At 53.1% G+C, this 27,704-nt stretch overlaps 1 protein-coding gene across 1 annotated transcript; it reads left to right on the top strand.

Annotated features, from left to right (window-relative positions):
* Window positions 1–27,704, top strand: CRY2 (cryptochrome circadian regulator 2). Its single transcript, XM_037522397.1, has 12 exons — window positions 1–273; window positions 7,268–7,376; window positions 9,667–9,809; window positions 11,621–11,805; window positions 12,578–12,666; window positions 15,866–16,006; window positions 17,104–17,415; window positions 17,648–17,799; window positions 17,923–18,125; window positions 18,472–18,564; window positions 19,648–19,789; window positions 25,815–27,704. The coding sequence occupies exons 1-11, from the start codon at window positions 83–85 to the stop codon at window positions 19,785–19,787; spliced, it is 1,758 nt and encodes a 585-aa protein (XP_037378294.1). The 5' UTR covers window positions 1–82; the 3' UTR covers window positions 19,788–19,789; window positions 25,815–27,704.

The raw sequence follows: 27,704 nt of genomic DNA, 5'->3' as shown, positions 1-27,704 counted from the left end.
GTCATAGGTCACAGGGCGGGCTAGGGCGGGGCCCGCGGCGCTGACGGGGCGGAGCGGCGACGGCCCCGGAGTCGAGGCTGCGATGGCGACGGCGGCGGGCACGGTGGTCCCGGCGGACGGCGCGTCCTCGGTGCACTGGTTCCGCAAGGGGCTGCGGCTCCACGACAACCCCGCGCTGCTGGCGGCCGTGCGCGGGGCGCGCTGCGTGCGCTGCGTTTACATCCTCGACCCCTGGTTCGCGGCCTCGTCCTCGGTCGGCATCAACCGCTGGAGGTGAGGCCGGGGCGCGGGGACGCGGCCTGACCGCGGGACGCCGGGCGCTCCCCACGCGGAGGAGCGGGCCCGGCCCGTGCCCGGGCCGGCAGACCCGGCCCCTGAGCGCCGGGCCACGGAGGCGGAGCTGGGTCTCGGGAGGGGAGAAGCCGGGGCCCGGGCGCAGCTCGGGGTCCTCGCGGCCGGGGGTCCCGCGCGCTTCCCGCGGGGTGAGCGCCCTGGGCCGCGGACGCTCCTTGGGGACGGAGATCGCGCCCCCAGTGTGCAGCGGAAACTCCCGGGCCCTAGAGACGCAGAGACCTGCCAGGGACTGCGGTCAGCGAGAGGCAGAACAGACCCCCGATCTGGGTCCCTTAGGGGTGCGCCGGGGAGGGCAGGGGAGCGGGTCGTGGCGTGGGCGCGGGGGCAAACTCTGCAACCCGCCGCCCTCTGATGCTGCCTTCTTCAGGAGAGGGGCCCGTCCGTGGCCTCCGGAAGGTCATCGCTGAGCCTTGGGTTTGTTAAATTTGTCCTTTCACCCAGCCTGGCTTACCTCCCGGAGACCATCCTACCTCGGAAGATGTCTAGGGACCCTGTGTTAGCCTTAGGTAAGACACATTCATCCTTTTTTTTTTTTTTTTTTAAATAAAGATCCCAAGAGCATGTTTAGTTAGAGGCACTCAGTGTCCCGAACTGGACAACATGGCTTAACTCATTTTGGAAGTTCCCTCATCAACTATGAGCTTGCTGGGGTGGGGGTGAATCTCGTCCTCATGAGATTTATTGTAAAGGACACCGGTTGGACCCCTGTCGATTTGCCTTTTATCAACTGAGGTACTGAGGGTAGTGAGAAGGAGAGCTGCATCAAGGGCCCCTGTTTGATGACTGCTAGGAGATGGAGCTGACAGAATCATGGGAAAGGACTAACAAATAGGTCGTGGATGTATTTTCTGCGTAGCCAGTGATTGAAACCTCAAGTCTGGTTATCATGTGCCCGTCTTTTCTAAAACAGCCGGCAGGGCTTGTTTGCACCGTTCTGGAGGATGTTTGCCTGTGACCTTGTACAGGGTTATTTTCAGGAAACCGTGGTACTCAGTATGGCATTCTTTCTTCTCCAAGGTGTGTGCCCTGCTCTTAGCAGTGGGCCAATTAAATGCCCCCTCCCGCTCCATTTGTATGAAACGACTGAAGATAGCCCTGTGGAGAGTCTGCCACGCAGTGTTCAGGCCACCTATGGCTCTGCCTCTGCTCCAGTTTCTATAGATAGGAGGTTGGTTTGACAAACATTCTCAAATGACCATCCCCAGAATGGACATTTAAATCAAGCCTCTCTTTGCCAGTCTCCTGTGGCAGTGTGCCAATCAGGGCAGAGTAAATAGAATCTGAGGGCCTGCTTGTTACATTGTCACAAAGCAGTTTCTTCTTTTAGGATTTTGGGGGGACATTGCATAGAAAGTGCTAGTCCTTTGTGTTAGAGATTAAAAATCAACAACAAAAAAATTCTTTTGCTTTTTAAATTCAGATTTGCTGGGAACTAGGTGTTTTTGGATTTTAGTGGGTCACCCTTTTGCCGTTGTGCTTTCGAGCAAGTAAAGGAGAAAAGGAATGTGGCCGCTCAGGTGCCTCAGTCAAACCCTGAAGTCAGAGGCCGGGTAGAAAAGCAGCTATTAATTAAGCAATTATTTATTTTTTTATTGAAGTCATTGCATTGAAGCATTATATAAGCTTCAAGTGTTCATTGTTGGAGCAGTTATTTTAATGAGCGCCTAATATCTGCCAGGCACTGCTTTAGGTGCTGCTAGGTTAAGGCAGTAACCCAGCAAATGTCTTGTGCAGAGCCCCAGAGCCTGTATTTTAGTGTAGGGAGATACATAAGTGACCATAATTTAGTAGAACTAAATGCCATGGGAAAAAAAAAAATAGGGGGATGGGGTGTAGGGGAGCCCAATCTTGATGAATTTGGGTCTCACTGAAGGATCTTCCCAAGATGTATGGGCCCCTTCCTACCCTAATTGTGATTTATTTGTTCTGGATTATGGCCTGGAAATTTCGGGTTTGAAAACTCAGCAAAGCCTGAGCAGCACTGCACTGGAGAACTGCACATCTGACCTGGACAACAGGGAAACTGTGTTGAAGTGCATCGGCAGGGAGTCTAATTAGTTTTGGCTTCAGAAGAAAGAAGTGAAATACCACAAAACAAATCGAATTTGACAACTGCTCTTAGGCCTGGAAACAGTCACTCCTTCCACCATACTCTTTGCCCCCATACTGCAAGAGGGCAGAGCTTCAGGCTGTTTTGTGCACTTGGCTGGGGTCTGGGAGAGTGACTGAGCCGTTTGTACCCCTCATGACTACAGTCTGTAAAACCCATGCCTGTTTCTGGATCTGGGAGAGTCGTGTTGTAGCACACGTCCTAGTTCTGCAAATACATCCTTTGCCGTCTCGGAGAAGCCTCCCTCAGAAGGGTGGGCCCTATGCCATCTGCAGGAGGGGGGAATCGAAATCTGTGATCTCTGTTATCCTGTACTTCCTACAGACTCCCACACAGTGTTTTTGGCAGAAGGCTCAGATTAAAATAACCATGCATGGCAATTTGCAAGAGTAAAAGAAGATGGAGAAAGGCAGCTGAGAAGTCTGTGTATTTATTAGCATTGAGGAAGGGCCGGCACACTTCTTGCAGTGGTGGTCGTGGGAAGTTCGTGAGCTGTATGAGCCTCAGGACTTTTTTCATCAAGCACTAGTCGGCTAAGCTCTTCGCCCTTATCCAGCATTTAAAAAAAAAAAAAGAAAGAAAGAAGGAAGGAAAGGGGGAGAAAGGAGGATGTGAGCAGCTTTTAGATTTTAAAAATGGGAACTCAAAATAGGCTCCTGTGGTTTTTCACTCCCTACTACGACTTAGATATTGGCAACAGTTCCCTTCACCCTTTATTTCAACCACTTTGGCCTTTGCCCTGTCCTGCACCTGCCTTCAGGAGCTTTCGAGACAGAGGGAGTTGGCAGAATAAGAGAGGTTCTCTCTCAGCCCATATTACACAGAATCAATAAATGAAGCGAACGGGGAACTCCTCGGGATGCCTGGAGAGAACAAGCGTTTCTCTCTTCCCAAATTCTGGGAGCTCAATACTGTTAGACTGTCCACGTGGGTGGTTCTGCCCTGGAACTTGGTCAACCAGAAGAGGACTGAAACCTTTGTCTCCTGGCAGAGTAATTCATACTGTTCCTGCTGGTCCCCAAGCAGCTCTCTTTACTGTCTGCTGCTATGAAAATGTTTCCGTTTGCCCCGAAGGGAAGAAAATCATCACCTTTATCTTTAAAATTAGGAAAGAATAAGTATATTTTTATCTGATTGATAATTAAGAGATTAGTCCCCGCCATGGATTGTAGATTTATGTTATCTTTTCCTCTGGGATTTCATTACTTAGGGGAAATTAATTTCTATTAATATCCTATGTGACCATCTGGCCCCGTCTATGATCTCACCATTATAGTTACTTATCTTGGGTCGAAGCAGAAAAACTTAGTCAAGGGCTATCTGGACCCAGGAAAGAGTTCACTACCATGCGCTTTCCTTCTATTAACAACAGATAAAATAGTCCTCAACACAGAGTCTGCCGTCTCTAGAGAAGGCTTCCCCACAACTAAATGTAAGTGCTTAACCAGAGGATCTGACTATCTTACTGTACTCGGCTGGCCCCGTGGGATCCCTGAATGACAGCACCCGTTTCCTGTTTTTTTGGAAATCCCAATTTGATTTTCTCCAGTTCTCTGCCTCGGGCTCCAGAGCACTTACGTAATATGGTCCAGCTGCACGCGTGGTTCTAGTACAAAGGGTGAGCTGTGACCCCTCACAGGGGCCGTGTGCTCTAGTGTTTGGCCATGTGAATGTGCCTGGGAGTGCCCGAGAATGACCTGCTGCCTCCAGTGGCCAGGCCAGCTTTCTTCAGAGTCCCCCCTCAGTGGAGTAGAGAGAAACTGGCCATGTGGAGAGGGGAGCTCTGAGGGAGCACCTCATGAAGGAGTGCACAGACACCAGGGAGCACTGCTGCTCCAGTTCCTTCCTGTGCAGAGCTGTCACCCAGCCGGCTTCCATGGGTCTGCCCTCGCAGTGGCTTCTCACTCTGGAGGCACTGGCTACTGTGTGGCCGTCCTGCACCCTCCCTTCTGGAGGAGCCCTGCAGGGCTCGGCTAGGAGGGACATTGGAAATAGCAGAGCATTTCTGCAGGCCAAAGAAGAGGCTGAAATCTCAGAGAGAAACAGTTTCATAGAAACAAATTGGAAGTAAAGAAAGGCAACTTGGAGACAGAAGCTGGAAGTTCAGGTCTCTGGAACAGTGCTTCCAAAACTTTGAAGTGCACCAAAATTTCAGTGTGTGAAGGAATCACCAGGGGAGCTCACTAAAATGCAGTTTCTGATTCTGGGGGTCTGGGTAGAGCCTGATATGCTGCCTTTCAGCAAGTTTCTGGGTGATTCACAGCCAGTGTTGTCCATCCTCAGACCACACACAGAGCAGGAGGGTCTGGCAGAAAGGTGCTGGCCTGGACATTGGCAGTGAGGCCTGGCCCGGAGGCTGCGGTTCCTGGTGATTAAGAATACAGATAGTGAGCCACGGAGCCTGGGTTTCAGCTGGCCGCTCAGTAGGTGTTTGACGTTGGGCAAATTGCTTAATCTCTCTGTGCCTTAGTTTCCTCATCTATAAATGGGAATAGTTAATGTATGTACTTCATAGGACTGTTTGAAAATTAAATGAGGTATGTGAATCAAGGAGAACAGGGCCTGGTTTAGTGGACTTAGTTGCTCATTAAATGTTAGCTGTTATTATCATTTAGGTGCTGAATTCAAAGTGGCGCCTGCTCCCTGCCTCAGCTGTAGCTTCCCTTCTCAAAGAAGAAGGGGCTCTCATGGGGTTACCTCCACTTCAGAGATGCTGTAAATAAATAAGGTCTAGGAAAAAAAGTTCTGTAGATGGCAGCTGGCACCCAGGGCTCAGGTGCATGTCAGTCTTATTTACAGCTTCAAATCTGAGTCCCGCACAGCCTGGTGCACTGTGAAGGAAGAAGCCCCCGAGTGTGTGGCAAGGACATTCCTGAGAGCCCCAGGCCGAGGACCTCTGTGCTGGTGACCTTGAAGTCACCACCATGAACCTCAAGGCATTTACCTGGCAGGGTGGGTTTCGGCTGGCTCGAGAATATTTAGATGGGTTTCTCTCCTTTCCCCCCAGGAGGCGTGTTGAGGCCTGGGAGGAGGCCAGCGTCTCTCTTTCCAGCTTTCCCAGCTGAGCACATCAGTCTTTTTCAAAGACAGAAATTCACAGAGGCGGAGCTGTGGGTTTGCAGAAGAGGTGTTCAGCCTGTCAGCGCCCCCTGTGCCCCCTTGCAGAGCCCACTGCTCTTCAGCTGGCACAGTGCTTTGTGGGTCCCATGGAACATGGGCCTGTGGCTTTTGCCGCTATACGGGTGTCTGTTGTGGACGTCAGAGGCTCCAGGGCTGTTCTAGTGGGCAGCTCGGGAACCGTGGCTGCTGCTCTAAGCCCCCAAGACTCGGGGAATGTGCTGCAGAGGCAGCGCGGGCTTCACTGTGCTCGAGGTAAAAGCAACAGCTCTGGGTGTGAACAGGAAGGGCGGGACAGCCAAAGGGTGCAAGCAGGAGGTGCCCAGGGACCCACTGCTCTGCAGGGCTTGGCTCCTGAGGAAGGAGGGGAGATGGAGGCCAAGTAGCCGCAGTCAGGTTTGGGAGGGGCAGAGAGACGAGTCCAAGAACATGAGGCCACGTGGGGTCTCAGCCCAGAGCACCTCACGAGCCACGAAAAGGCTCAAAATTGGGGCACAGGGAAGACAACATGGCTTCGGAATCGCTTCCTCTCCCACTTTGTCACTGAGTAACTGCAGATTCATTATCCTCTGTGCTTCGTTTTCCTCATCTGTAAAATGAGCATATTTCCCTTCAAAATGTGTTCAGAGAAATAAAAAGAAAATATCAAAAAGCCTATCAGATCCATAATAACATGCCTCTGGAGAGGGGAGTCAGATTCATTGAGCGGGCGACTTTATGGTGTGCTTTTTTATAATTTAAATTTTGAACCACATGAATCTATTATTTAATTTAAAAAAAAAAAAAAGGCATTGCAAAGATCAGTTTCTTTTCCCATGGTGACCCAGCCCTTGAACTAGGTGTCTGGAGAATCTTGAGTGCTCCACACCCCGCCACCAGCTTCCCCCATCCCCCGCTCTAGAAAGCATGTGAGACAGCCCGCAGAGAAGCACCCTCTAAGGCCATCTCCTCCCTTTGGAGCTGAGGACCTGGTGGCCACAGGCCTGGAGAGCCTGGAAAGTGAGCCACCTACAAAGAAAACGGAGCACTGGGGCCCGGGCCGCGCAGTAGACGTGTACAGCTGTGTGTGGCGGGCTGGCGTCGGTAGGGTGTCCAGCGTCCAGGGCTTTGCCGAGTTTTTCCCCGTCGGTGGGCCCTCAGGCTCCTGTATCACAGCACCACGCTCGTTTCTCAGATAGCGCTCTCTTCTGTTCTCCCTCCGCATTCTCCCAAGACTTCGTGATGGGCAGATGTTTACACACAGGGCCTGAGGCTGATGGGGTTAAGTGACTTGGCCTCTGATCACAGAGAAGCAACAGTGTGAGAAGCAGCTCACGTTTACGCAGCTTCTCTGTGTGCCAGGTACTGAGTGTCCTACGCGCTTTCCACCCATTATTTGATGTGCTTTTCTTAGTAACTCGACGAGCTGGATCTAACAGCAACTCCACAGTGCAAACTTGGGCGGGGAGATAAGGAGCTGAAGGGGGTAAAAAACTGCCTAAAGTCACATTGCCTGTGAACGGCAAAGCCAGGGTTTCCTGGGAGGGACCTGGCACATCACCTCTTCATAGCCGGGCTAGAGCCCAGGCTGCTTGACAAATGAGCCTGCTGTTTGGCATAAGCAGTGACCAGCATCTCCCTGCGTTATTAAGAAAGAGGAAAGTGACTGTGAAGTTACCACTAACAAAGCCCTTGTGGACTCTGCAGGTTTCTGCTTCAGTCTCTGGAAGATTTGGACACAAGTTTAAGAAAACTGAACTCGCGCCTATTTGTCGTCCGGGGACAGCCGGCCGATGTGTTCCCCAGGCTGTTCAAGGTGAGCGAGCAGAGACCCCGAGGAGATGGTGAGATTCTGCTCCCCAGGGCTCCCCTGCCTATTGAATGAGAGATTCTGACTGAGAAAATGAAAATGGTCAGGGCCGATCTGTCCCCCGCTGCTAGAAAAGCTGGGAGCACACTCAGCCAGTCAGCTTGCCAGTGGGAGGAAAGACTTCTGTGAAACCGTGTCTTGCTGGAAGGTTCCCAGCTCGGTCTCGCCATGGCAAGTTATTCCACCCTGATGCCACTGGCTTCCTTAGATGTTTTCTTGGCTCAGGTCAGCATGGTTTACGGCTTCTCTCTGCCAGGAGTTTGAGGGTGAGGTTTCCTGTCTTGCCTTGCTCTACTTATTGAGAAAAAAGTCAGCCTTTCTGAGTGAGCTTCCCTGCTTCCCCCTGAGATAATGATTTATAAAGTCTTCATTTGAACACTACATAGGCCTCCCTTTGTTATATCAGAGCCAGTCCCTCTCCCCCCCAACCCTCTGTTTTAGGGCTCATGCAGTGGCAAAAGTATTCACAGACAGAGAGCTCTAGACAGCCTCCGCTCATCCTCACCAGCACACAACTATTTGTATGTCCCTCCCCTGCAGCTTCTTCCCGTACTCTTCCTTGGGGGCAAAATAGGAGGTGGGTCCCACTTGAGGCAAGCAGCTACTAAATACTTCCATCATCCGCCCCCCTTCCCCACCACATACCCAGAGTGAAAACCTCATGATGTGGTGTTCGTTGAGGGCCCAGTGCAACATGCACCTGAGCGTGCATATTCCTCACAGCAGCCCTAGAGGCCTGGCCCTAGTGTGGCCCTTGGTGTCTGTAGACTGGAGGGATGGGTACTGCTGTCCCTGGTCCCCAGATGAGGAAGTGGTCGCTTGCCTAGGTCATGAAGCTAGGAAGTGACGGGCCAGGGTTCAGGCACAGGCTCTCCGACCGCAGGGTTGGGTTCTTGTCACCAGGCCTTTACATATGCTTGCCTCCCCCTGCAGTGTCTCCCACACCCCCATCAGAGGCCAACCCAGTAGTAGCCCAGAGATGCAGCTAGATCAGCCATTCAGTCACTCAGTATGTATTTACCAAGCCTCCACTGTGTACCAGGCCCCACACTAGGTACTGGGGTAATGCTGCATGACACGGCTTGGTTTCTGCTCTGAGAGTTACACTCGGATGGAGCAAATAGGCAAGCAGTGGGCGACTTCACTGCATATGATCAGTGGTGTGATGGAAAAGCAAGGTGCAGGAGAATCATACTGAAGAAGATCAAGGAAGGCTTCTTGGAGGAATCATTTAATGGTTTTTTTTTTTTTTTTTAACTACTTTCAAGGCTATGAGTATTTACCAGTGTAATTTCTATGAACAGCTAAGCATGGTACTTGACTCTGAGTCAGAGTTCCATGAATGTTTAGTGCCAAGGAATAACCAGGCCTGCCCAGGACCCCAGGCAGCGCTGAGCAAGATCAGCCCAGGCACGGCCATTTGCCCGTGGGGTTCAGAGTTCTAAGGAACTATGACCAGTCTTTGGTTAGAATGTTTTCTGCTTGCTGGTTGCATGCTCTCGGGCTGTCCGTAGGCTGTGTACAACCTTTCACTGGGCCAGCATTCCTAAGAAATATGGAAATTTCTGTTGGAAATGACTAAAGCCTTGGAAAAGAACTCCCTTCTTTTTCCAACACATGCCCCTCTCATCTGATTCCTCTGACTTCTGGACTAAGGACTGTTTTTCCTTCCCAAGCTCTGAGAACTGGAGCCTATGAGCTCTGCTTGCTACTGGCCTCAGGAGTGTTGCCAGGGAAACCATGAGGACACTTCACATAGCACAAGTCTGCCAAGAAAACTAGGGCAGAAATTTGCAGGGCTGTGAGAAATCTGGGAAAGGCTTGCTGAACGGGCAGGAGGTGGCAGTCCTGTCCCCGCAGTCTCACCAGTGAGTCAGTGCCTCGTTCTGAGCATGGGGGCTCCCCTGAGATCTTTGTATTTATAGCCTCCTGCTGCATTCTCCTGCCTCAAGGATACAGCAAGTGCACTGGGCTACCCAGCTCCCTCCTGACAGAGACACCACTGGCCAGGCTCTGTCACCCTGCTGCTCCCTGGCCCTGCTGCCCTGTGGCCTGTCCGCCTCGAACCCTGTGAACTGCCTGCTTTCTAGGTCCGAGCTCCATCCCTGCTTGGTTCTGCAGCCCATTCTGACACGTTTCTGGACTTAACCTGATCCCTCCTAGGAAGGAGCCGAATGCCCAGCTTCTCCCTCCTTCCCAGACACAGAACAGACCATAACAAATTCTGTTCCCACAGGAATGGGGGGTGACCCGCTTGACCTTTGAATATGATTCTGAACCCTTTGGGAAGGAACGGGATACAGCCATCATGAAGATGGCCAAGGAGGCTGGTGTGGAGGTGGTGACTGAGAACTCGCACACTCTCTATGACCTGGACAGGTAAGAGAGGCATCCAGGGGTCGAGCTGCTAATTGTGGGCACTGGGGATTTGGGCCCCTGCTGAACAGAATCCTGGGAGGTTCAGCAGTAGTGCCACCTGCAGATGAGGGATGGCATTTTCTAGAAACAAGAGTAGACCAGAGTCCCCACTCTGTAAATCAGGTCACAAAGAGCTTACCCACTTTGGTTGCAAAGAAGCTTATTAGGCCCCAGAGCTTGGAACAATGAGGAACCCTACTCAGGGTGCCAGAGATTTACTCCTCATTTGCTCCAGGCCCTGACTCCCCAATTCCATCCTCAAAGACTACCCACCTCAAAGGCCTCCTCTGGCCTCAGTGGACCCTGTGTGTTTCCCCTCCCAAGAAACCTCTGTTCTCACAGACCCGGTTTCTGTACTAGGACTAGTTCTGTGGCCTCCCCTGACATATGGATCTCCAGGCCATACATTAGATGTTGCCTAGGAGGTCCTAGAGATCCTGGAAGGAGCAGATAAATAGAGTAGCCTCCTTCCCTGAGGACGGACCCCTGTGTTGTCAGAGTCTTAGAGAAAACCCACTCCTTCCCTTCCCAGTCAGAGCTGGCACTCTCCTGCTGCTGCTGCCCTGCCCAGTCAGCAGCCACCACTTCCCTCCTGTTCCTCCTCCCGTGACAGGAGGCCAGCTCACATGTGAGCTGGAGTTGCAGGAGGAGATCCTGGGTGTGGAGCTCCTCCTCCAGCCACTTGCCACACGGCAGTGGGAGGGGACCTGACATCTGCACTAATGCTAATGGAAGAGAGGGAGCATACTAGACCACTGAGGAATGAACTCACCCGCCCGCTCCACTTGGCCTTGCAAGAACTACTTCTTGGTCATTGAGAGCCCTGGGAATCTGGCTCCAGACTATCCCAATTTGTCTTGTATAAACAGCCTCAAGGCCTCCCTGGTGGCGCAAGGGGTTAAGCACCGCACTATGAAGCAATCCACAGCCTCTGCAGCCCGAGTTCGATCCCCAGCCAGCCAGGGAGAAACCACATGGCGCAGTAGACCTCTCCTGTCTCACCCGCTGCTCCCCTCAGCAGTGTATTTCAGTAAATCTGCCTGTTCTGTTCCCCACTCTGTCTCTGGTGAATCCTCTTACCCCCGACATCTCTGGCCTGTACCCCAGCTCTTGTATGCATAAATAAATAAATCTTTTAAAAAAATAAATAGCCTCAATTCCCCCTTTCCACTCCTCTGTCTCTCCTATAACTTTTCTGAATTAAGTTGAGCATCCTTTAAATATTAGTTGCTGCCTTTAACTGCAGCTCTGGTCTCTGATTTAGGGAGGATCAGCTGTTCTCCTCCTCCCTGTTCTAGTAAGTAGAGACCATGAAGGAACCATGTTGCAGACCCAGACAGGAACCTGTTTGCAGAAGTTCTGATCAAGGAACTTTCTCCAGGCTTACCTGGGATCAAGGATGGTCCACGGGACTCTGGCTTCAGCAGAGAGGCTGAGTACCAACATGGTAGTGGGGGGTTTTCTGTGATTAAGAGAGACGGTCAGTGTGTCTCTAGGCAGCGCCACGTGGATACCAGGGAACCTGGAATTGAGTCCCAGCTTTGGCCCTGCTTCGCTACATTACCTGCTCCAGCTCTCTGGACTTCCTTTTCCCTCCTGATGAAATGGAAATGTAGCTCCCTCAGCCCCTCCTTGCCACTTAAGGGTGGGGCCCATGAGTGGATGAGGAATGCCACCTTGTAAGCCTTCAGAATCTGGGTGCTTTTCTGGGTGGGCAGGGACCCGGAACAAAGGCCTTATGGATGACGTTAGCTGTACTGTGGGATTCCCAGGATCATCGAGCTGAATGGGCAGAAGCCGCCCCTCACCTATAAGCGCTTCCAGGCCATCATCAGCCGCATGGAGCTGCCCAAGAAGCCCGTGGGCTCTGTGACCAGCCAGCAGATGGAGGGCTGTAGGGCCGAGATCCAGGAGAACCACGACGAGACCTACGGCGTGCCCTCCCTGGAGGAGCTGGGTGTGTGCTTCCCGCCCCAAGCTGCTTCGGCCCGCACCAACTTCTTTGTAAAATCGCTGCTGTTGTCCTCTTTTTTGTCAAAGTAATGCATGTTACTGTAGGCAGTTTAAAAATCCAGAGAAATGAATATGGACATGAAAAATCACTATCACCCCACCGCCCAGAGGGAATCACTGTTGGCTTTGGAGTATGTTCTTCCAGTTTTGTTTTGTTTTCTCTGTTTATACTCTGAGCTGGAATTTTCTGTTTCCAGTCCATGCCTTTATGTTTGTATTCCCCCCTCTGAATATATAAGCACAGTCTGGTCACCTGGCCTCTGCGTGCCAGTGTTTCTAGTATCGCTTCCGTGGAAAGCTCTGTCAGCCTCTCAAGTTCACCGAGGACCCCCTTTCCCCCTTCTCCCCTTCTCTCCCCACCCCCATTTTAAAAATCTAAATAAAATTAGCCTTTCGCATCTGAGAACCACAACCATGGCCAGCTCACCTGAGAGGGGGAAGGCCAAGGTTGTGCTCAGATGCCTGAATGATGAGTAGCTGGAACGGGGAAGCAGGAGAACAAGGAAGGAAGAGAACAAGGATGACCTAGAAAACCCTAAAAAGTTAGGGATTATCTCAGCCCCAGAACATTGGAGTTCAAAAAAAAAAAAAAAAGACTGGCTGCCATTCAGTCCCCACAAAGCTCAAAGATTAGACCAGTGTGTCAAGACTTGCTGAGCACTCACTGGTGTGGCCTGACCTCCAGCCCCGTGACCTGTTTCTCCTCTTTCGTGTAGGGTTCCCCACGGAGGGACTGGGCCCAGCTGTTTGGCAGGGAGGAGAAACAGAAGCGCTGGCCCGCCTGGATAAACACTTGGAACGGAAGGTATGGACCCTGTTTCTGAGAAGCAGAACTTCATAGCTGACACTCTCCCAGCAGGTGGTGGCGGCGGGTGGGGGAAGCTGGGGTGGAACCAGACTAGGCTTGTGTCCCTTCGTGCCTCTAGCTTAAATAGGGCAAAAAAAGAGGAAAATGCTGCTGATGGGTTTAGTGAGTGAGTGCTCTCCATGTGTTGCTGGTCACTGGGCTGAGCACCCCTGGGTTAATAAGCACCTGCTTCCATTGTTTTCCATAATTTTCTTTCATCTTTCCAATAGCTCTACAAGGTAAGTGTTAAACGCTCCATTTTACAGATTAGGAAATTAGAGAGGTTAAGTAACTTGCCTGAGATCACACAGTTAGTAAGGGGTAGAATGAAATCTTGTTTTGTGAGATTCTAAAACTTACACTAGATGGCATTTCTTTAATCAGAGGCAGGTTCCCTTATGGAAAGGATATTTGGTCATCAGTAAAGCCCAGAAAATTAATTGTTTTGTGCTTATGTGTCCCCCTCATCTTTTGCCAGATCTCCTCCAAGTCATTGATTTCCATTGCTTGGACACAGAGCACAAATGGCTCACTTCCCAGTGAAGTGGGAATTGGCCAGGGGAAGGAAAGAGGACAAGGCCCCAGAGGCATGTCTCAACTGTGTCACGTGTTCCCCACGCCCCAGGGATAAAGGAGCAGAGAAGGTTCTCATGGCTGAGGACAGTCGGCTCCTAGCTTCCTGTCCCATGCACTTGGCTTAGAGACTGGGCCCCTGAGACCTCAACTTTTTCTATTTCTGTTACCCGTTGGGCCCAGCATCTAGGTGGTAACTGGCACAAGGAGGCTATGACAGGGCAGAACACTGTCCCTTCCCTAGAGGTGCCCCTGCAGGAGGGAAGGCATGCCACAGGCCCATCCTCCTGAGGCCTAGTGCCTGGATGTGCCCTCTGGGTGTTACCATCAGCCTGGGCTAAAAGCAAGCCCCATGTCATAAGAGGATGCAAACTGTTGTCTAAGGGATAGGCGGGGACCAGCTCTCACTGTCCATGTCAAGAGTTTTACCCAGAGAGTTTGGAGCACAGTTTCTAGATGAGACTGGGCCAGAATGGCAGAAGTGACATGTGATGGCAGCAGAAGAATAAGACTTAAAAATGCAAAGAGCTTGCCCTGGCCCATGGATTGTTAATGTCTTAAAAGCTTTTTGTAGAGGAATGGCCTGAGATCACGGAGCAGGGAGCATCTTTTCCACCTACCCCTGGAGGGCCTTTTCTATCTGTTCTCATCTTTACCACCAGGTGACCCCATAGTTAATGAGGATAAGTAATTCTCTATAAAGGTATCCCTGTTCTTAAGTGACAAAGGAATTTGAATATCATCATTTTGTACTGCCACTGATGCTGTACAATGCATTAATGGCTTCTTAACCCATAAAGAAAGACAGTTATTACACCCCACTGCAGGCTGTCAGGGAGGTCAGGCCTGAATCCAATCCAGTCTCTGGTTGCAGCCACCAATTTGCAGGCAGTCACAGGACGGAGTGACACATTGTACTGCCCCAGGAGTGCCTATGGTGAAATCTGGACTCTGGGGACTAGGTCAAGTCAAATGGCCCGCATTTTTAAACATAAAAGACAGTAATGACAGGAAATGTTTAGAGTAAAAGAAACTCGAATGACATACCCAAGTTTTTAAATGGCCAAGACTCATCTATAGTACCTAGGGATGCACATCTGGATGGGGGAAAAAAACAGACACTTAAAAATGCAAGGAAAAACTGTGAAATATGCCTTCCAGATGTGCTTTGCAAAAATAGAAAAAAGTAAACATTTATAATGCAAGGACATGATGATTGTAAAAGCTGGTTAGTGGTTATTTGTGGGGCAGAGAGGGGACTGACAGGGATGAGCATGGGGTGGGCTTCTGGGGTAGCTGGTAAAGTGCTGATTCTTGAGCTTTTTTAGGGCTACCTTGATGTTTACCTTAGAATAGTTCATTAAGCCACAGTCTCTGTGACTTATGTATCGGTTTCACTTAAAAATATTTTCAAAGTCGACCTCCCTGGTGGCGCAAGGGGTTAAGACACAACCTATGAAGCTCGCGCGGCCACTGCAGTGTGAGTTCCATCCCTGGCCAGGGAGCTCCCCACATGGCACAGCAGACCTCTCCTGACTTACCTGCTGCTCCCCTCAGCAGTGTATTTCAGTCAAACTGCCTGTTCTGTTCCCCACTGTCTCTGGTGAATCCTCTCACCCCCCACAGCTCTGGCCCTGTACCCCAGTTCTTGTATGTATAAATAAATAAATCTTTAAAAAAATATTTTCAAAGTGAGATGGGCGCAGATGTAAGGAGGCAAATAAATTTTGTGTCCATTAGCGGTACTTTAACCTAATACTGCACAGATTACCTGCTGAGAAGGTTACCTTTAGGTTGACTTGAAGCAAGAGTCAGAATTAACCAAGGAAACAATCTAAGTGTCCATTGATGGATGGATAAAGAAGCCGTGGGATATAGTCCTGTACTTCATAACATTCTGTCAATAATGAACCATTATACACAGTGGTCTCTCTCTACAGCCTAGGTGTGTAGTAGGCTACACCATCTAGGTTTGTGTAAGTTCACACAATGACAAAATCACCTAATGATGCATTTTTCAGAATCTGTTCCCACTGTTAAGCAACACATATCTCTCTGTGTGTGTGTACTGTGGAATATTACACAGCCATAAAAAAGAATGAAAACTTGCCATTTGCAACAACCCAAGTGACTCCTGAGTGTAAGTGGATAAAGGGTACTTGAGCTACATTGTTACCACAAATTATATAGCAGAATTAGGACAAGAATGTGGGCCACACACTGCTCCCCCTCGCAGTATATTTCAGTGGATCCACCTGTTCTGCTCCCCCACTCTGTCTCTGGTGAATCCTCTCACCCCCGCCCCCCTGCACCTGTGGCTTGCACCCCAGTTAGTTTATGCATAAATAAATAAATCTTTCTTTAAAATCATTAAGAAATAAAAAAGAATGTGGGCCACATTGTTTGGCTTGGTGGTGGTTCCATTGAAAACCGCTGGCGTGCAGAGTGGAACCTCCAAGAGCAACCCCCGAGTCCTGGCTCCTGGGCTCTTCTGTGACCTTAAGTGAATTCCTTACCACCTAGCCCCTGAGTTTCCCCTGTAACATCCAGCCTTTCCTCTCTGCACTTACTCTTTGCACTGCAGGCCTGGGTTGCCAACTATGAGAGACCACGAATGAATGCCAACTCCCTGCTGGCCAGCCCCACAGGCCTCAGCCCCTACCTGCGCTTCGGTTGCCTCTCCTGCCGCCTCTTCTACTACCGCCTGTGGGACCTGTACAAAAAGGTGAGGGGGCACACCCACCCCACGGCGGCCAAGTAGAACAGGGTGTTCTAGGCCAGTCAGTGACCCTGAAAAGGGGCTGGGGACCAACGGGGTTGTTGACCCTGGGGGTGTCAAAATGTGAGTATAGTCCAGAAAAGGTGGGGGCAGAGTCCATATCCACAGGCTGGTAGATCCCGAGCATGGTGTGAACTGCTCGGGGTGGGGGGGGGGGGGGGGTAAGATCCACATCACAGCAGAGCAGGACAGGAGGAAAAGCCACCTCAGGACATGACCCGGGAGGTGACAGTGCCTTTGGCAGCAGGCAGACTGGACTGGGCAAGCACTCAGCTGGGAGGGTGGGGAGTGCAAGGTGGATGAGGTGGAGCCAGTCCTTGGCTGGAGAGCCAGCTGCCCTGTGTGGGGCTGGGCCAGAGCAGCTGAAAGAGCTCCAAGGCCTGTCACCTTGGCGACAAGCAAATGACTTGAGGGCTACACGCAGGGTCCCGCCTGACATAGAGCAGGCCCCCATCCTGTGTGAATTTGCCCTCCCCTGTCACACCCCCAACCCTCCAGTTTCATCAGGTCATCCTGGTTATGTCACATCTCCCCAGCCTGGCGAGTACCAGGATTTTGTGGCATGGGGTGGCTTTGCCAGTTTGTTGGGTCATTTTGTGACTTTTAAGAACATCATTATTTACTTAGAGGTCTGATGTCTCCATTTTCTCCGGGCTCCCCATCTAGCCTGCTGTATGTGATTCACTGAACCAGAACCTAGACTGGGCATTTATGTGTGCAGGTAGGGACATCCCTTTGGTGCTCTAGCCATTGGAGCCAAACAGGAACCCTTGGGGGCAGGGCTCAGGAGCCAGGCTTTGGGGTATAGTTGGCAGTGTGGCATCCTCCTGCAGACAACCTCCTGCCACCCGACTGCACAGCCCACCTCAGGCCGCAGTACTGCACGACAGGGCCTGGGCCGTCAGGCTGCAGGTGTAGGGCACCTCTTCTCCTGGGGACTGATAGTCCTCTGTACATGTGTGGGTTTGGAGCCACCACGTTTGCAGATGAGATGGTGCTGAGAGCTGGGCAGGTATGATTCCATGTGCTGCTCCCACCCCCAGGTGAAGCGGAACAGCACGCCCCCCCTCTCCCTGTTTGGGCAACTTCTGTGGCGAGAGTTTTTCTACACGGCAGCTACCAACAACCCCAGGTTTGATCGCATGGAGGGGAACCCCATCTGTATCCAGATCCCCTGGGACCGCAACCCCGAGGCCCTGGCCAAGTGGGCCGAGGGCAAGACAGGCTTCCCTTGGATTGACGCCATCATGACCCAGCTGAGGCAGGAGGGCTGGATCCACCACCTGGCTCGGCACGCTGTGGCCTGCTTCCTCACCCGCGGGGACCTCTGGGTCAGCTGGGAGAGCGGGGTCCGGGTGAGTGCTCGCTCAGCGGGAGGCTGGCCTGTATTTTTTCAAGTCAGGCCCGCCCTCTAGGCTTGGGCAGCCTCCTTCAGGGCTGGGGGATGGGGTGAATGAATCCCTCCAAACGTTCCTTGGCTGGCCCTCGGCAGCAGGCTTGGCTCTCCTTCCAGGGGAACTGTGAACTTGGGAAGAGCCATGGCAGTAGGTCCTCAAGGAGGCCGACTGTCCTGCCTCCTCCATGCAGGTATTCGATGAGCTGCTCCTGGACGCAGATTTCAGTGTGAATGCGGGCAGCTGGATGTGGCTGTCCTGCAGCGCCTTCTTCCAGCAGTTCTTCCACTGCTACTGCCCTGTGGGCTTCGGCCGCCGCACGGACCCCAGTGGAGACTACGTCAGGTGAGGGTGCAGACCAGACTGTCTGACTTCTGACCACTGTGTCCTGCTCCTAAGAAGAGGTGCCCTTGGCGCTTTTAAGGAGGGGCCCAGTGTGTGACAGGCTGTTGGGTGTGTGTGTTTCAGGAGGTACCTGCCCAAATTGAAAGGGTTCCCCTCTCGGTACATCTATGAGCCCTGGAATGCCCCAGAGTCAATTCAGAAGGCAGCCAAGTGCATCATCGGCGTGGACTACCCACGGCCCATCGTCAACCATGCTGAGACCAGCCGGCTCAACATTGAGCGAATGAAGCAGATTTACCAGCAGCTGTCCCGCTACCGGGGACTGTGTAAGGAGCCACTACCCACCTCCAGCCCCCCGCCCACCGGCTCCCCCTGGCTCACTGAAGGGAAGAAGGACATCACCTGAGGGCTCAGAGGCATAGCTGGGCATTGCCAGACACTTGTCAAGGGAGGCCAAGTGCTGTCTTCCAGGCTTTTATGTGGCCTGGACTTCCCAGGGCACAGGACACTGCAGGCTGGGCTGGATCAGGCCTCTCTGAGTAGTGGTGGCCATTGGGAAAAGACGGGACCTCAGTGTCATGGTCCTGCAGGCCCCTGCCTCGTTTTCTCCTGCTGCTCTACCCTCCACAGTCCGGGAGATTGTACTCTGATTACTCCCTGCCTCCCTCCCAGGTCTCCTGGCATCTGTCCCCGCCTGTGTTGAAGACCTCAGCAACCCGGTGGCAGAGCCCAGCTCGAGCCAGGCTGGGAGCGCAGGCAATGCAGGTGGGTAGCATCTGGCTTCTCCAGTCCAGTGCCCATCCCAAGGGCACTGTGCAGCCACCCCCACTCCAGCCCCGAGGCTGAGAACACAGGCCAAAATGGGCTTATGCCCCACCTGGGGGAGAGAGACTCTAAGAAAACCATGCAGGGTTGTTGCAGATAACAAGAGCGCTAGGGGAAATACAGTCAGTGACCTGGTAAGAGAGAGACTGGGGATGGGGTTTCCACCGGAGTAGCCAGGAAATGCCTCTGCTGGGACCTGAAAAGTGAGGAGGATCCTTTCCATGTAGCAGGGGAAGAGCACTCAGGCAAAGGGCATAGCTGGAAAAGGCCCAGAGATGGCATGAGCTCAGCCCACTGGGCCCAAGGATTGGCGCATCCCAAGCGAGGAGCCGGGACGAGGACAAGACACGGCAGGCATTGCATCATTGCGGGGGGCAGGGTTCTGTTGCCAGAGCGTGGGGAAGGCACTGACAGTGGCAGCAGGTCAGGATGTGGTTTATGATTTAAGACGCTCGCTCTGCCTGCTGTGTGGAGGGGAGAATGTGGGCAGGAGTGAGCCCCAGGGAGGCTGGAGAGGAGGTGACTGCAGCTGTCTGGGAGGAGATAGCAGCAGCACCGCGGGTGGTGACAGGAAAGGGAGAAACTGACAGACCTGCCACTTTTCTGGGATAAAAATCAGTGACAGGCTGGCAAGCACTCCAGAGGTTTCTAATTTTCCCAGCCAGGTTGGCTCCATGGGTCAGGGCACTGCTCACCCTCTTTCAGGGGCTGACCCAGGGTCTCAGAGGCAATAAATGCCTCACCCTCAGACCCAGGATAGCAGAGAAGACAAACCAACCTCTGGCCTGAAGCCTGTGGGATTTAGGGTCCAAAACAAGCACTGCTGCCCACAGCCTAGGTAGGGTCCCCTTGGACATTTCCAGACAAGGTCACTGCTGCAGGGGGAGGGTCAAGGGCAGGTCTGAGGAGCACGATGCCGGCACTGCCTTAATGAGCAGGCTTTCTGCCTTGAGAGCCTCCCCCGCATGGTCCGGGGTCGCCTTGGCCACACACACCGTGACCATTGCACATGCTTCCCTGCAGGCCCGCGGCCACTCCCCAGCGGCGCAGCGTCCCCCAAGCGCAAGCTGGAAGCAGCTGAGGAGCCCCCTGGTGAAGAACTCAGCAAACGGGCCAGGGTGGCGGGGTTGCCCACCCCAGAGGCGCCTAGCAAGGACGTCTGAGAGTGAGTCACAGATCCAGCTTCCAGAAGGGGTGCGGGAGGCATGGGAGTGGGTTGGGAAACACTGCCCTGCCCGATGAAGGCCCGGTCAGCTCGAACAAAACCTGGGCGGGACCGCATGGCTTTTAAGGATTTCAGCTCAAAAATTCTCCCACTTTGACTTCCACACGTTCTAAAATTTGTCTTTGACAGCTAAGGAAATAAATTTTCTTTTTGCCTTTCTCTACCTATGCTAGTGAGCCAAGCCCAACAAAAACAAAGCAGAGGCCTGCGTAAAGCTGTGAGAGAAAGTGCCCTGTGCCGGGGTCTGAGGGTGCCCGGGGCCTGCTCCCAGACAGGCTGTGGGCTGGCGGCCAGTGGGGGACAGCACTCACCTCGGGTCGGCTAGTGCTCTCAGCCCAGCCCCACCCGAGGCCTCCTCCCCCCAGGCCCCAGCTCCCCATCCTGTCTGCGCCTTCTGGCCACTCTTGCATTCCGCCTTTCTCCCGGCCTTGACTCTGAGCTTGCCAGTCGGCGCTCATCTTTCTAGGAGGCCCCTGGATGCAGTGAAACAAAACTAGCTCCTCCTTCCCCAAAGCAGGCGAGGCCTTTTCTGTCTTTTGTGGGAAAATGTAAATTCTGGTCCTTTTTGAGTCGTCTCCGTCTGTTCTTTCTGTGCATCGTGTCTTTAGATGGGCGGGGGTGAGGGGTGATTTCCTCAGTGGAGCTCCTTGATTCCCTTTTCCAAACCCTTCCACTTCAGGGCAGGTGGGGCCAAGTCGTGTGAGGGTCAGCTGGGGAGTTGGCCAGTGCTTGCTGCTCACACCCTTTCCTGGGCTCTGTCTCAGTCACCGCTGAGGGACACGTGGGCGGTCTTGCTCTAGGCGCCCCGGCAACCTTAGATTCTGTTCTCTTCGTGACTTAGCTCTGTGGCGCTAAGCAAATTTCATTCTGACTTACAAGTCGGGAGCTTGCCAGGCTGATGCTCTGATTTTCCAGGTGAGAAGACCAGACTAGAGAGGTTAGGTGTCTGGGTCAGGGTTGCCCAGTAAGCTAAAGGCAATCACTTTAGTATGAAATTGTTGCCAGCAGGTAGGCAAGGAAGGGGACACGAGTCATGGAAAATGTGATCTGATGCCCGTCCACCGGGAGTTAACAGTCTGCTTAGAAAGTAGAAAGCAGGGCCCCCCTGGTGGCACAGGGGTTACAGTCTCAGTGCTGTCACGCTCTGCCAGTCACTGCAGGAGTTCAGTCTCCTGTCTCACCCGCTGCTCCCCTCAGCAGTGTGTTTCAGTAGATCTGCCTGTTCTGCTCCCCTCTCTGTCTGTGGTGACTCTTCTCACCACCCGCACCTCTGGCCTATACCGCAGTTCTTGTATGCATAAATAAAAATAAATCATTTAAAAAAAAAGAAAAAAGCAAATACCTATAATTCCTAGACATGTGACACAGACTACATGCTTCTCACGAGACAGTTATTAATGGGCTGAGGGATCGGGAAGTACAACACAGACGTTTACACGTGGGGGGCTTGAGAGATGAGTTGGCTTTGGACAGCAGGGAGAGCATTTTGGACAAGAAAACAGCTTAATGGTGACGCGATCTTGCATAAATTTATTAACCAGACTCCATCTCCTGCTTGTTGTAAAACTTAAATGAATACGTGTATAGAGCTCCTGGCAGGAGAAAACCTGACGACTGAGGCTAAAATTAAGGACCCAGAACTGGGCGTGGCTGGTCTTGGGTCAGTGGCTCAGCAACATCAGAGCCAGTTGGTCTGACATTCTCTTGCTTCGTGATCTCAAGATGGCTGCCAGCCACCAGTTCCTCATTCAGAGTAGGAAAGAGAAGGCATGAGAGAGACAGCTAGCTGCTTGTGGGTTTCCATAAACATCAAGTGCTCAGATTTGCCACACACTATTCTAGGCATTGTGATGTGCTTGTGAACAAGACTGACAGTCCCTTCCCCCTTCAGTACGTGTTTGTGGGAGGAGGCAGTAAACAAATATATGTCATGAGGCCTTAAGTATACAAAGAAAAGATAATAGAGGTTGGGTAGAGGATAGAAAGTAAAAGTTGGGACACAGTAGGGGGGTTGCAGTTTTATACTATTCAGGCTGTTAGGGGTTGCCACTCTCCTTTTATGAAGAAATAGAAGCTGTCCCCTCCCCCTGCTTTTAATGTTGGTCCTGTGAGCTGAAACTGAGTCTCAAAGCCACCCCCAGGTGGGAAGTAGGCATCCTGATGACAGCGTTGTTGTAGACTGTTGGTTTTCCAACTTGAATGAGCAATAGAATCACCTAGAAGAAGATACTTGGAGAATCACTGACTCAGACCAGTTGTGATCCATTGTCTGGACCAGGCCCATGACTCTCTTAACAAAATCTAGATTCTCTTAGCAGGAAGCATGGCTGCTGGTGTCTGGCTCACAGGGGCTGTGTAATATGCAAAGCGCTTATTAGCCCGGTGCTGGCTTATGAGTTCATGGTACCCAAGAAATGGCAGCTCTAATTATCATTACGGGCGTTGTTATCGTCATTGTTTTGAAGACTATTACGGCTGGGTCTGACCCTGTCTGGCAGGTCTTAAATGTGAGGCAGAGAAGTGTACCCCCTGGTGTACCCCAAGGGTTGAAAGCATTTTGAATGGGAATGTGAAATGATCACCCCGGCATTTCTGGAAGATTGACCAGGCATTAGGCTGGGACCAGCCAAGGAAAAGGGGGGGTGTGGGGGACCTAGCTGATAGGCTGGAGCAGTGGTTCCAGGTGAAGACAGAAGGGGCCCCAAGGGCAGCACCTGTCTCTTATCTTGCAGGCAGGAGAGTGTGGCTGCCTGTTGGGATCATGAGGACTGCTCTTCAGGGCTTCCTCTGCCCTTAGTCTCACCGAATGGGCAGCTCACTCTGGCCGCCTGCCTGCATGGGCGGCCATAGGGCTTAGGTGGGTGAGACCTCCTGAGGCAAGGTGGGGAACAGCCCCCACCCCTCTCCCCCACCCTGTGCTTGGTAGAGGCCCTGAGACAGAAGAGCCACTTGGCTCACTGCACTGGTGGTGCCACCTGGGCGCTTTCAGCCGCCTCATCTGTGAAACAGCGGGGACTGCGACTCGCCACCTGCCCGACCCGCCCAGTGTACATGCCAGGGAAAGAAAACGACAAACCATGCGTGAAAAGCCTGACTAAGTAAAATGACCCAGGCAGATAAAATCACACTAATGGTGAGTTGAAACCAGTACCCTGGGCTCAAAGGACCACAGGGTGGGGCCGTGCCCCTGGCCCTCCCCTCCGCTGATTTTAGTGGTGTGACATGGGGCGGGGCACGTAACCTTCCTGAGACGCTTCAGCCCTAAGCGTGAATCTTTTTTTTTTTTTTTTTTTTTTTTAATACAAGCACTGGGTACAGTCAGAAGCGCGGGAGGGTGAGAGAATTCACCAGAGCCAGAGCAGGGTACAGAAAAGCCAGACTGATGAAATATACTGCTGAGGGGAGCAGCGGGCGGCAGGAGAGGTCTGGCGCCATGTGGGACCCTCGCCCGGCAGCCGGGGATCGAACCGGCGCTGCAGAGGCTACGGGCATCTTTGCAACCCAGCGCTCAACCACTGCGCCACCGGGGAGGCCCCCTAAGCGTGAATCTTTGCCAGCCGGAAGGCTCCATCCTGGACCTTCTGAGGCCCCCCCTTTACCTGTGAGCGCTGTAGTTTGTAGTTCTGTTATTTCTAGTGCCAGGTCTGTGGCGCTGCCGGGGCAGGTGATCATTTACAGTTTAAACTGCTCTTGTGCGGAAGCACTCCCTCATGCCAGAAGGTTCCATGCTTGCTTCAACCTAAAGCAGTGTCTGTTCTGTCCTTGGTTTTATTGTACAGTGTTCCCTAAACTGAAAAACAAGCTACCCCCAAAAAACTATTGTTTCACCTGCTTCTCCATAATCCCCAAAGCTGCTGACTGCTCTGGGTTCCGCTAGCCTTGAGCCATATACAGAATTTTCTCATTGGTCCAATTATTTTACCATTGGGGAGACAGCTTCCCTGTTCCATTCCCTTCTGTCGGTGCTCAGGGATCTTTGAGAGACGGGCCAGTGAATACAAAGGTTCGCGGCCAAGGACCCCTCCTTCCCCCGCCTGCAGTTCACCAGAGCTCCGTGAGCCACAGGGCCTCACGTGGAAAATCCACTTCTCTGCAGCCCCTTTGTCTTCTTGACCCTTGTGTAGTGCCCACCTTGCGTGAGGCTGAGCGCACACGAGGCACGGCAGTCTGTTGGATGCTGTGCGGGGCGTGTGGGGTTCAGAGGAAGAGCCAGCGTCACACTCATGCCAGTGTCTGTATCCCAGGCCTGCCCCTCGCTGCTGGGAGACTGAGACCCCAGTTGCCTCACCTCTCTGGTTCTTCCTGGCCTGAAAAGGAGAAGTTGGGACTCTGTCCCCTCGCACTTTCCCTGGCACTTGCTGAGTAGCTGTTGATTTGTTGGATGCAGGAGGGGTAGGCATGAGGCCGAGCTCAGAGCTCAGCAGACCCAGCTGCACTGCTGCCAACCTGGAGCCTGGTGCCCCTCTCAGGCTCTGGGGCACTGTGGCGGAAAGAGGGCACATCTGAGACTTGGTTGGTTACAGCTCCAGAGTCCCTCAGACCTTCAGCGCCGGGTACCTTGTGTTGACACAGCTCACATGTGCACATTACCCGTTCTCCCCCGGGGCAGCGTCGGGAGGGCGTGGACTCACGACCTGGGTGTCTTGTCAGCCGCTAATTGATAGGCAGGGGTGTGAAGACAGGTACCCGGGAGGCCATCCTAACACTGGGCACACCGCGGGCAACAGCCATGAACTTACTTTTTGTTTCAGCTGCTTCTGTGTTCCTGGTATTAGTGACAGGTTGAAGGAGTTAGACAACCGAGAGACTGATCTGTCGGTGCATGTTTTATGACTTGATTTTCCCCTTGGTGCTGCTCCCCTGGCTGTGCCTCCCTTTCCTTTCATGCTGCTGTCATTGTTTTCCTGCACAACCTCATTTGATCTCCCCGGGCCCCTTTTTCTGCAGACTGACGCCCTAGCTCGAGAACAAGACCATCCCACTATCTGCTGGTCAGCAGCTTGAGTAACTCAGCGAATGGGCCTTTGGCTGCATCTGTAGAGAAGCACAGACTGGTTCTGCCAAACCTTGGGTGGGTGGGGGGGAATGTGTCCCCATCATAGGACTCGGGTCACTGGGGCTTAGCTGAGGCTTAGCTGCCACCTCCCATCATGAGCCTGTCCCTCAGCTGAATTGTGCCCAAATCAACACGGGTCTGGATTGTATAGCCTGGGCCTCACCCCCTTGTCTTCTTGACCCTTTGGCCCTCCTTGGGTGACCCATACTTTGGAGAGTCTGATAAAGGGCAGAGCCTCTCCCCAGAACACTGTATCTGTTCAAACACACACAGGTGTGCACAGAAACTCAGGGTGTGCGTGAACAGCTCCTTAAGCCCATGCTTGGCCCATGTCTAGGACCTGGATTAAGAGCCCGGTCCTAAGGCATTTGCAAGCCCTCTGTCCCTTCCCATCCCTGAGAAGCGGAGAAAGGAAACAACAGCGGGATCGGGTGAGAGGACCTCTCGGGGATGCTCTCCAAGCTTGAGCTTTGCTTTCGGAGGAGAAGTCATCTCTTTGGCGTAACAATTGGGTCGAGAGAACCACCTGTGTCTAAAATACATATATCACAGTCAGTGTGTTTCAGTAAAACATACATATACTTTAGAGACAGATTATTTGTAGTGAGAGGAAAAAAAAAAGCTAGGTTTTGATGATACAGGCCTAACAGGAAAAATCACTGAAAAGAACACGTTTTAAAGTACAGGTGTTCATTGCCGGCCCACACAGGCACCTGTGCCTAGGTTTGATCTTTAATTTACCCAGTGGCATCATCCAGATAAAATCTTTGGATTTGACATTTGTCTTAGAAGACCTGCACGTCCCAGAAGACCGATCTTAAACCCTGAGGGTCTTGAACTCACAGCTGGCGTCCTGGGCATCGGCATCCTTCCTGAATGTTCCTCATCTCCCTTGTTTTTCTCTTCCAGCTGCAGCACCATGGCTCCGTGAGCAAAGCTGGCACACCCAAGCAGCAGCCATGCCGCAGAGTGCAACCTGCCGAAAAGCTGATCCTGACAGAGCAAGCAGACCTGTGTGCGCGTGTGCGGGAGTGCAGGGCCTGACCTCGTGTGCGTGCTTCTGTTTACACTGTGACTCCGGACGCCACCAGGGCTGGAGGAGCGCCTGCAGCACCTTCCCCTCCTCCTCCAGACACCAGACTGGAGGTTATGGCGGTGCCTTCCAGCTCCACCTGTCCCTGCAAGCCAGCTGCCTGGCCACCTCAGGAATGGTAGGATCCTCCTGGGGTTCTGGCATCTTCCCCTCCCTCCCAACATCTCTTCCTTCCCTCCTTACATCAGACTGAGGAGCAGGGAGGCGCCATTTTGGACTCTCGTCTGGAACGTGAGATTCTAGAGGCAGGCAGAGCCCTGCTGAGTTCCCCCTTACGACCCTGAGACTAGGCAGGCCGGAGTGGACGACGCTGTCCAGACACAGTCACCTGGCCTGGCTTCTTTCTTAAAGTTCCCTGCCACCGGTTCCGCCAGCTCCTTCCTCGGGTGTCTGGGGCTGAGCACAAGGTTTCCACCACCCTACAAAATACCCAGGTACCTATTGGCATGTTGTGTGTACGGTGCTAAGCTGACAGCCCAGGCGGCATGTCCTCCTTTGGGGACTGAAAACCTAAGGTCAGGAATAGAATCCCAGCCCCCACTCTCCCTTCCCCAGAAGCTGTGAGCCAGCATCAGAGCTGACTGGGGGTGCGGAGGGGGCAAGTTCTTGGTGGTTTCACCCCGGGCCCTCTTGGCCACACTCTAGGGCAGCTGACACCCAACCACGGGAACCATTCTAGTCCATGTTCTGGAGGCTTCCAGGACCAGCCCTGGACTGTTTAGTGCAAGCCATGTTACTCTCCCAGTGGCAAGTGGACTCAGATGGACACTGCCAGGGACACTTGGGGAAGGTCCCAGCACACCAGTGTTTCCAGAAGCAGCAGGTGGGAGGTTTGCCCCAGAGAAGCCAAGGAATGCAAACACAGGAGGCCTTGCATTCCAGGCGTGACCTATGCCTCCCGCCTCTCCCGCCCACAGTCGAAGGCCTGTGTTGAGAAAGACATAACGAGCATAAGAGCTGTGTGATCAGCAGGCAAGTCTTCCTTCCACCCTGTGGCCTGCACTTGAGCCACAAAGTGTGCGTGCGTGCGTGTGTGTGTGTGTGTGTGTACAGGTGCACGTGTAGCTGAGAGACTAACTCCTCTTAGAATTGCGTCCTCACATGTACCACGAGCTGGCCTTCGGGCCTCTTCCTCTCTACCTCCCCTGTGATCTCTCCTAGCCCCACAGCTGTTGACTCCCTTCGCCCCAGCCCTGTCCCAGCTGCCCTTTGTCCTGGCACCAGGGCCCCGGGGCAGACCCCGTCTCCTAGGCTGCCCAGCACATGGACAGGCTTCTTCCTGAGATGCCCGCGGGGTCCCACGGCCTGGAGCCGCCTAATGTTCGAGTCCAGCTGTGTACATGGACTCTCACCGGAGACGCCCTCGGTCACGGGGGGAGGGGGGGCGGGGGGATGATAGGGCACAGGTGACGGTGTGTGCTCGCGGCATCGGGGCAGGGCTTCCCAGCCCCTTTAACCCCCATCAGCAGGGAGGCGCGTCGGGGCTGTGCACACAAGGGGAGCCAGCCTGGAAGAGCTGGTCTGAGGAACTGCGAAGCCTGGAGCACAGGGCCAGAGTCGATGTGTCGCCAGCAGCACCTGCGAATCCGGGCTGGTGCCCTCTCCCTGCCCGTTGGTGAGGGCTCTCCCCTGAGGTGCAGCCTGGGCGGCATCTCCCCCAGCTTCTCCACCACCCGTGACATACCGGCCCAGTCCCTGCTGAAAGG

This window comes from Talpa occidentalis, unplaced genomic scaffold (genome assembly GCF_014898055.3).
Source record: "Talpa occidentalis isolate TD23 unplaced genomic scaffold, MPIMG_talOcc4v2.1 talOcc4.3, whole genome shotgun sequence".
Taxonomy (NCBI): Eukaryota; Metazoa; Chordata; class Mammalia; order Eulipotyphla; family Talpidae; genus Talpa; species Talpa occidentalis.
Note: the sequence above shows the minus strand (reverse complement) of the source record. Positions and strands in the feature narration are given on the sequence as shown.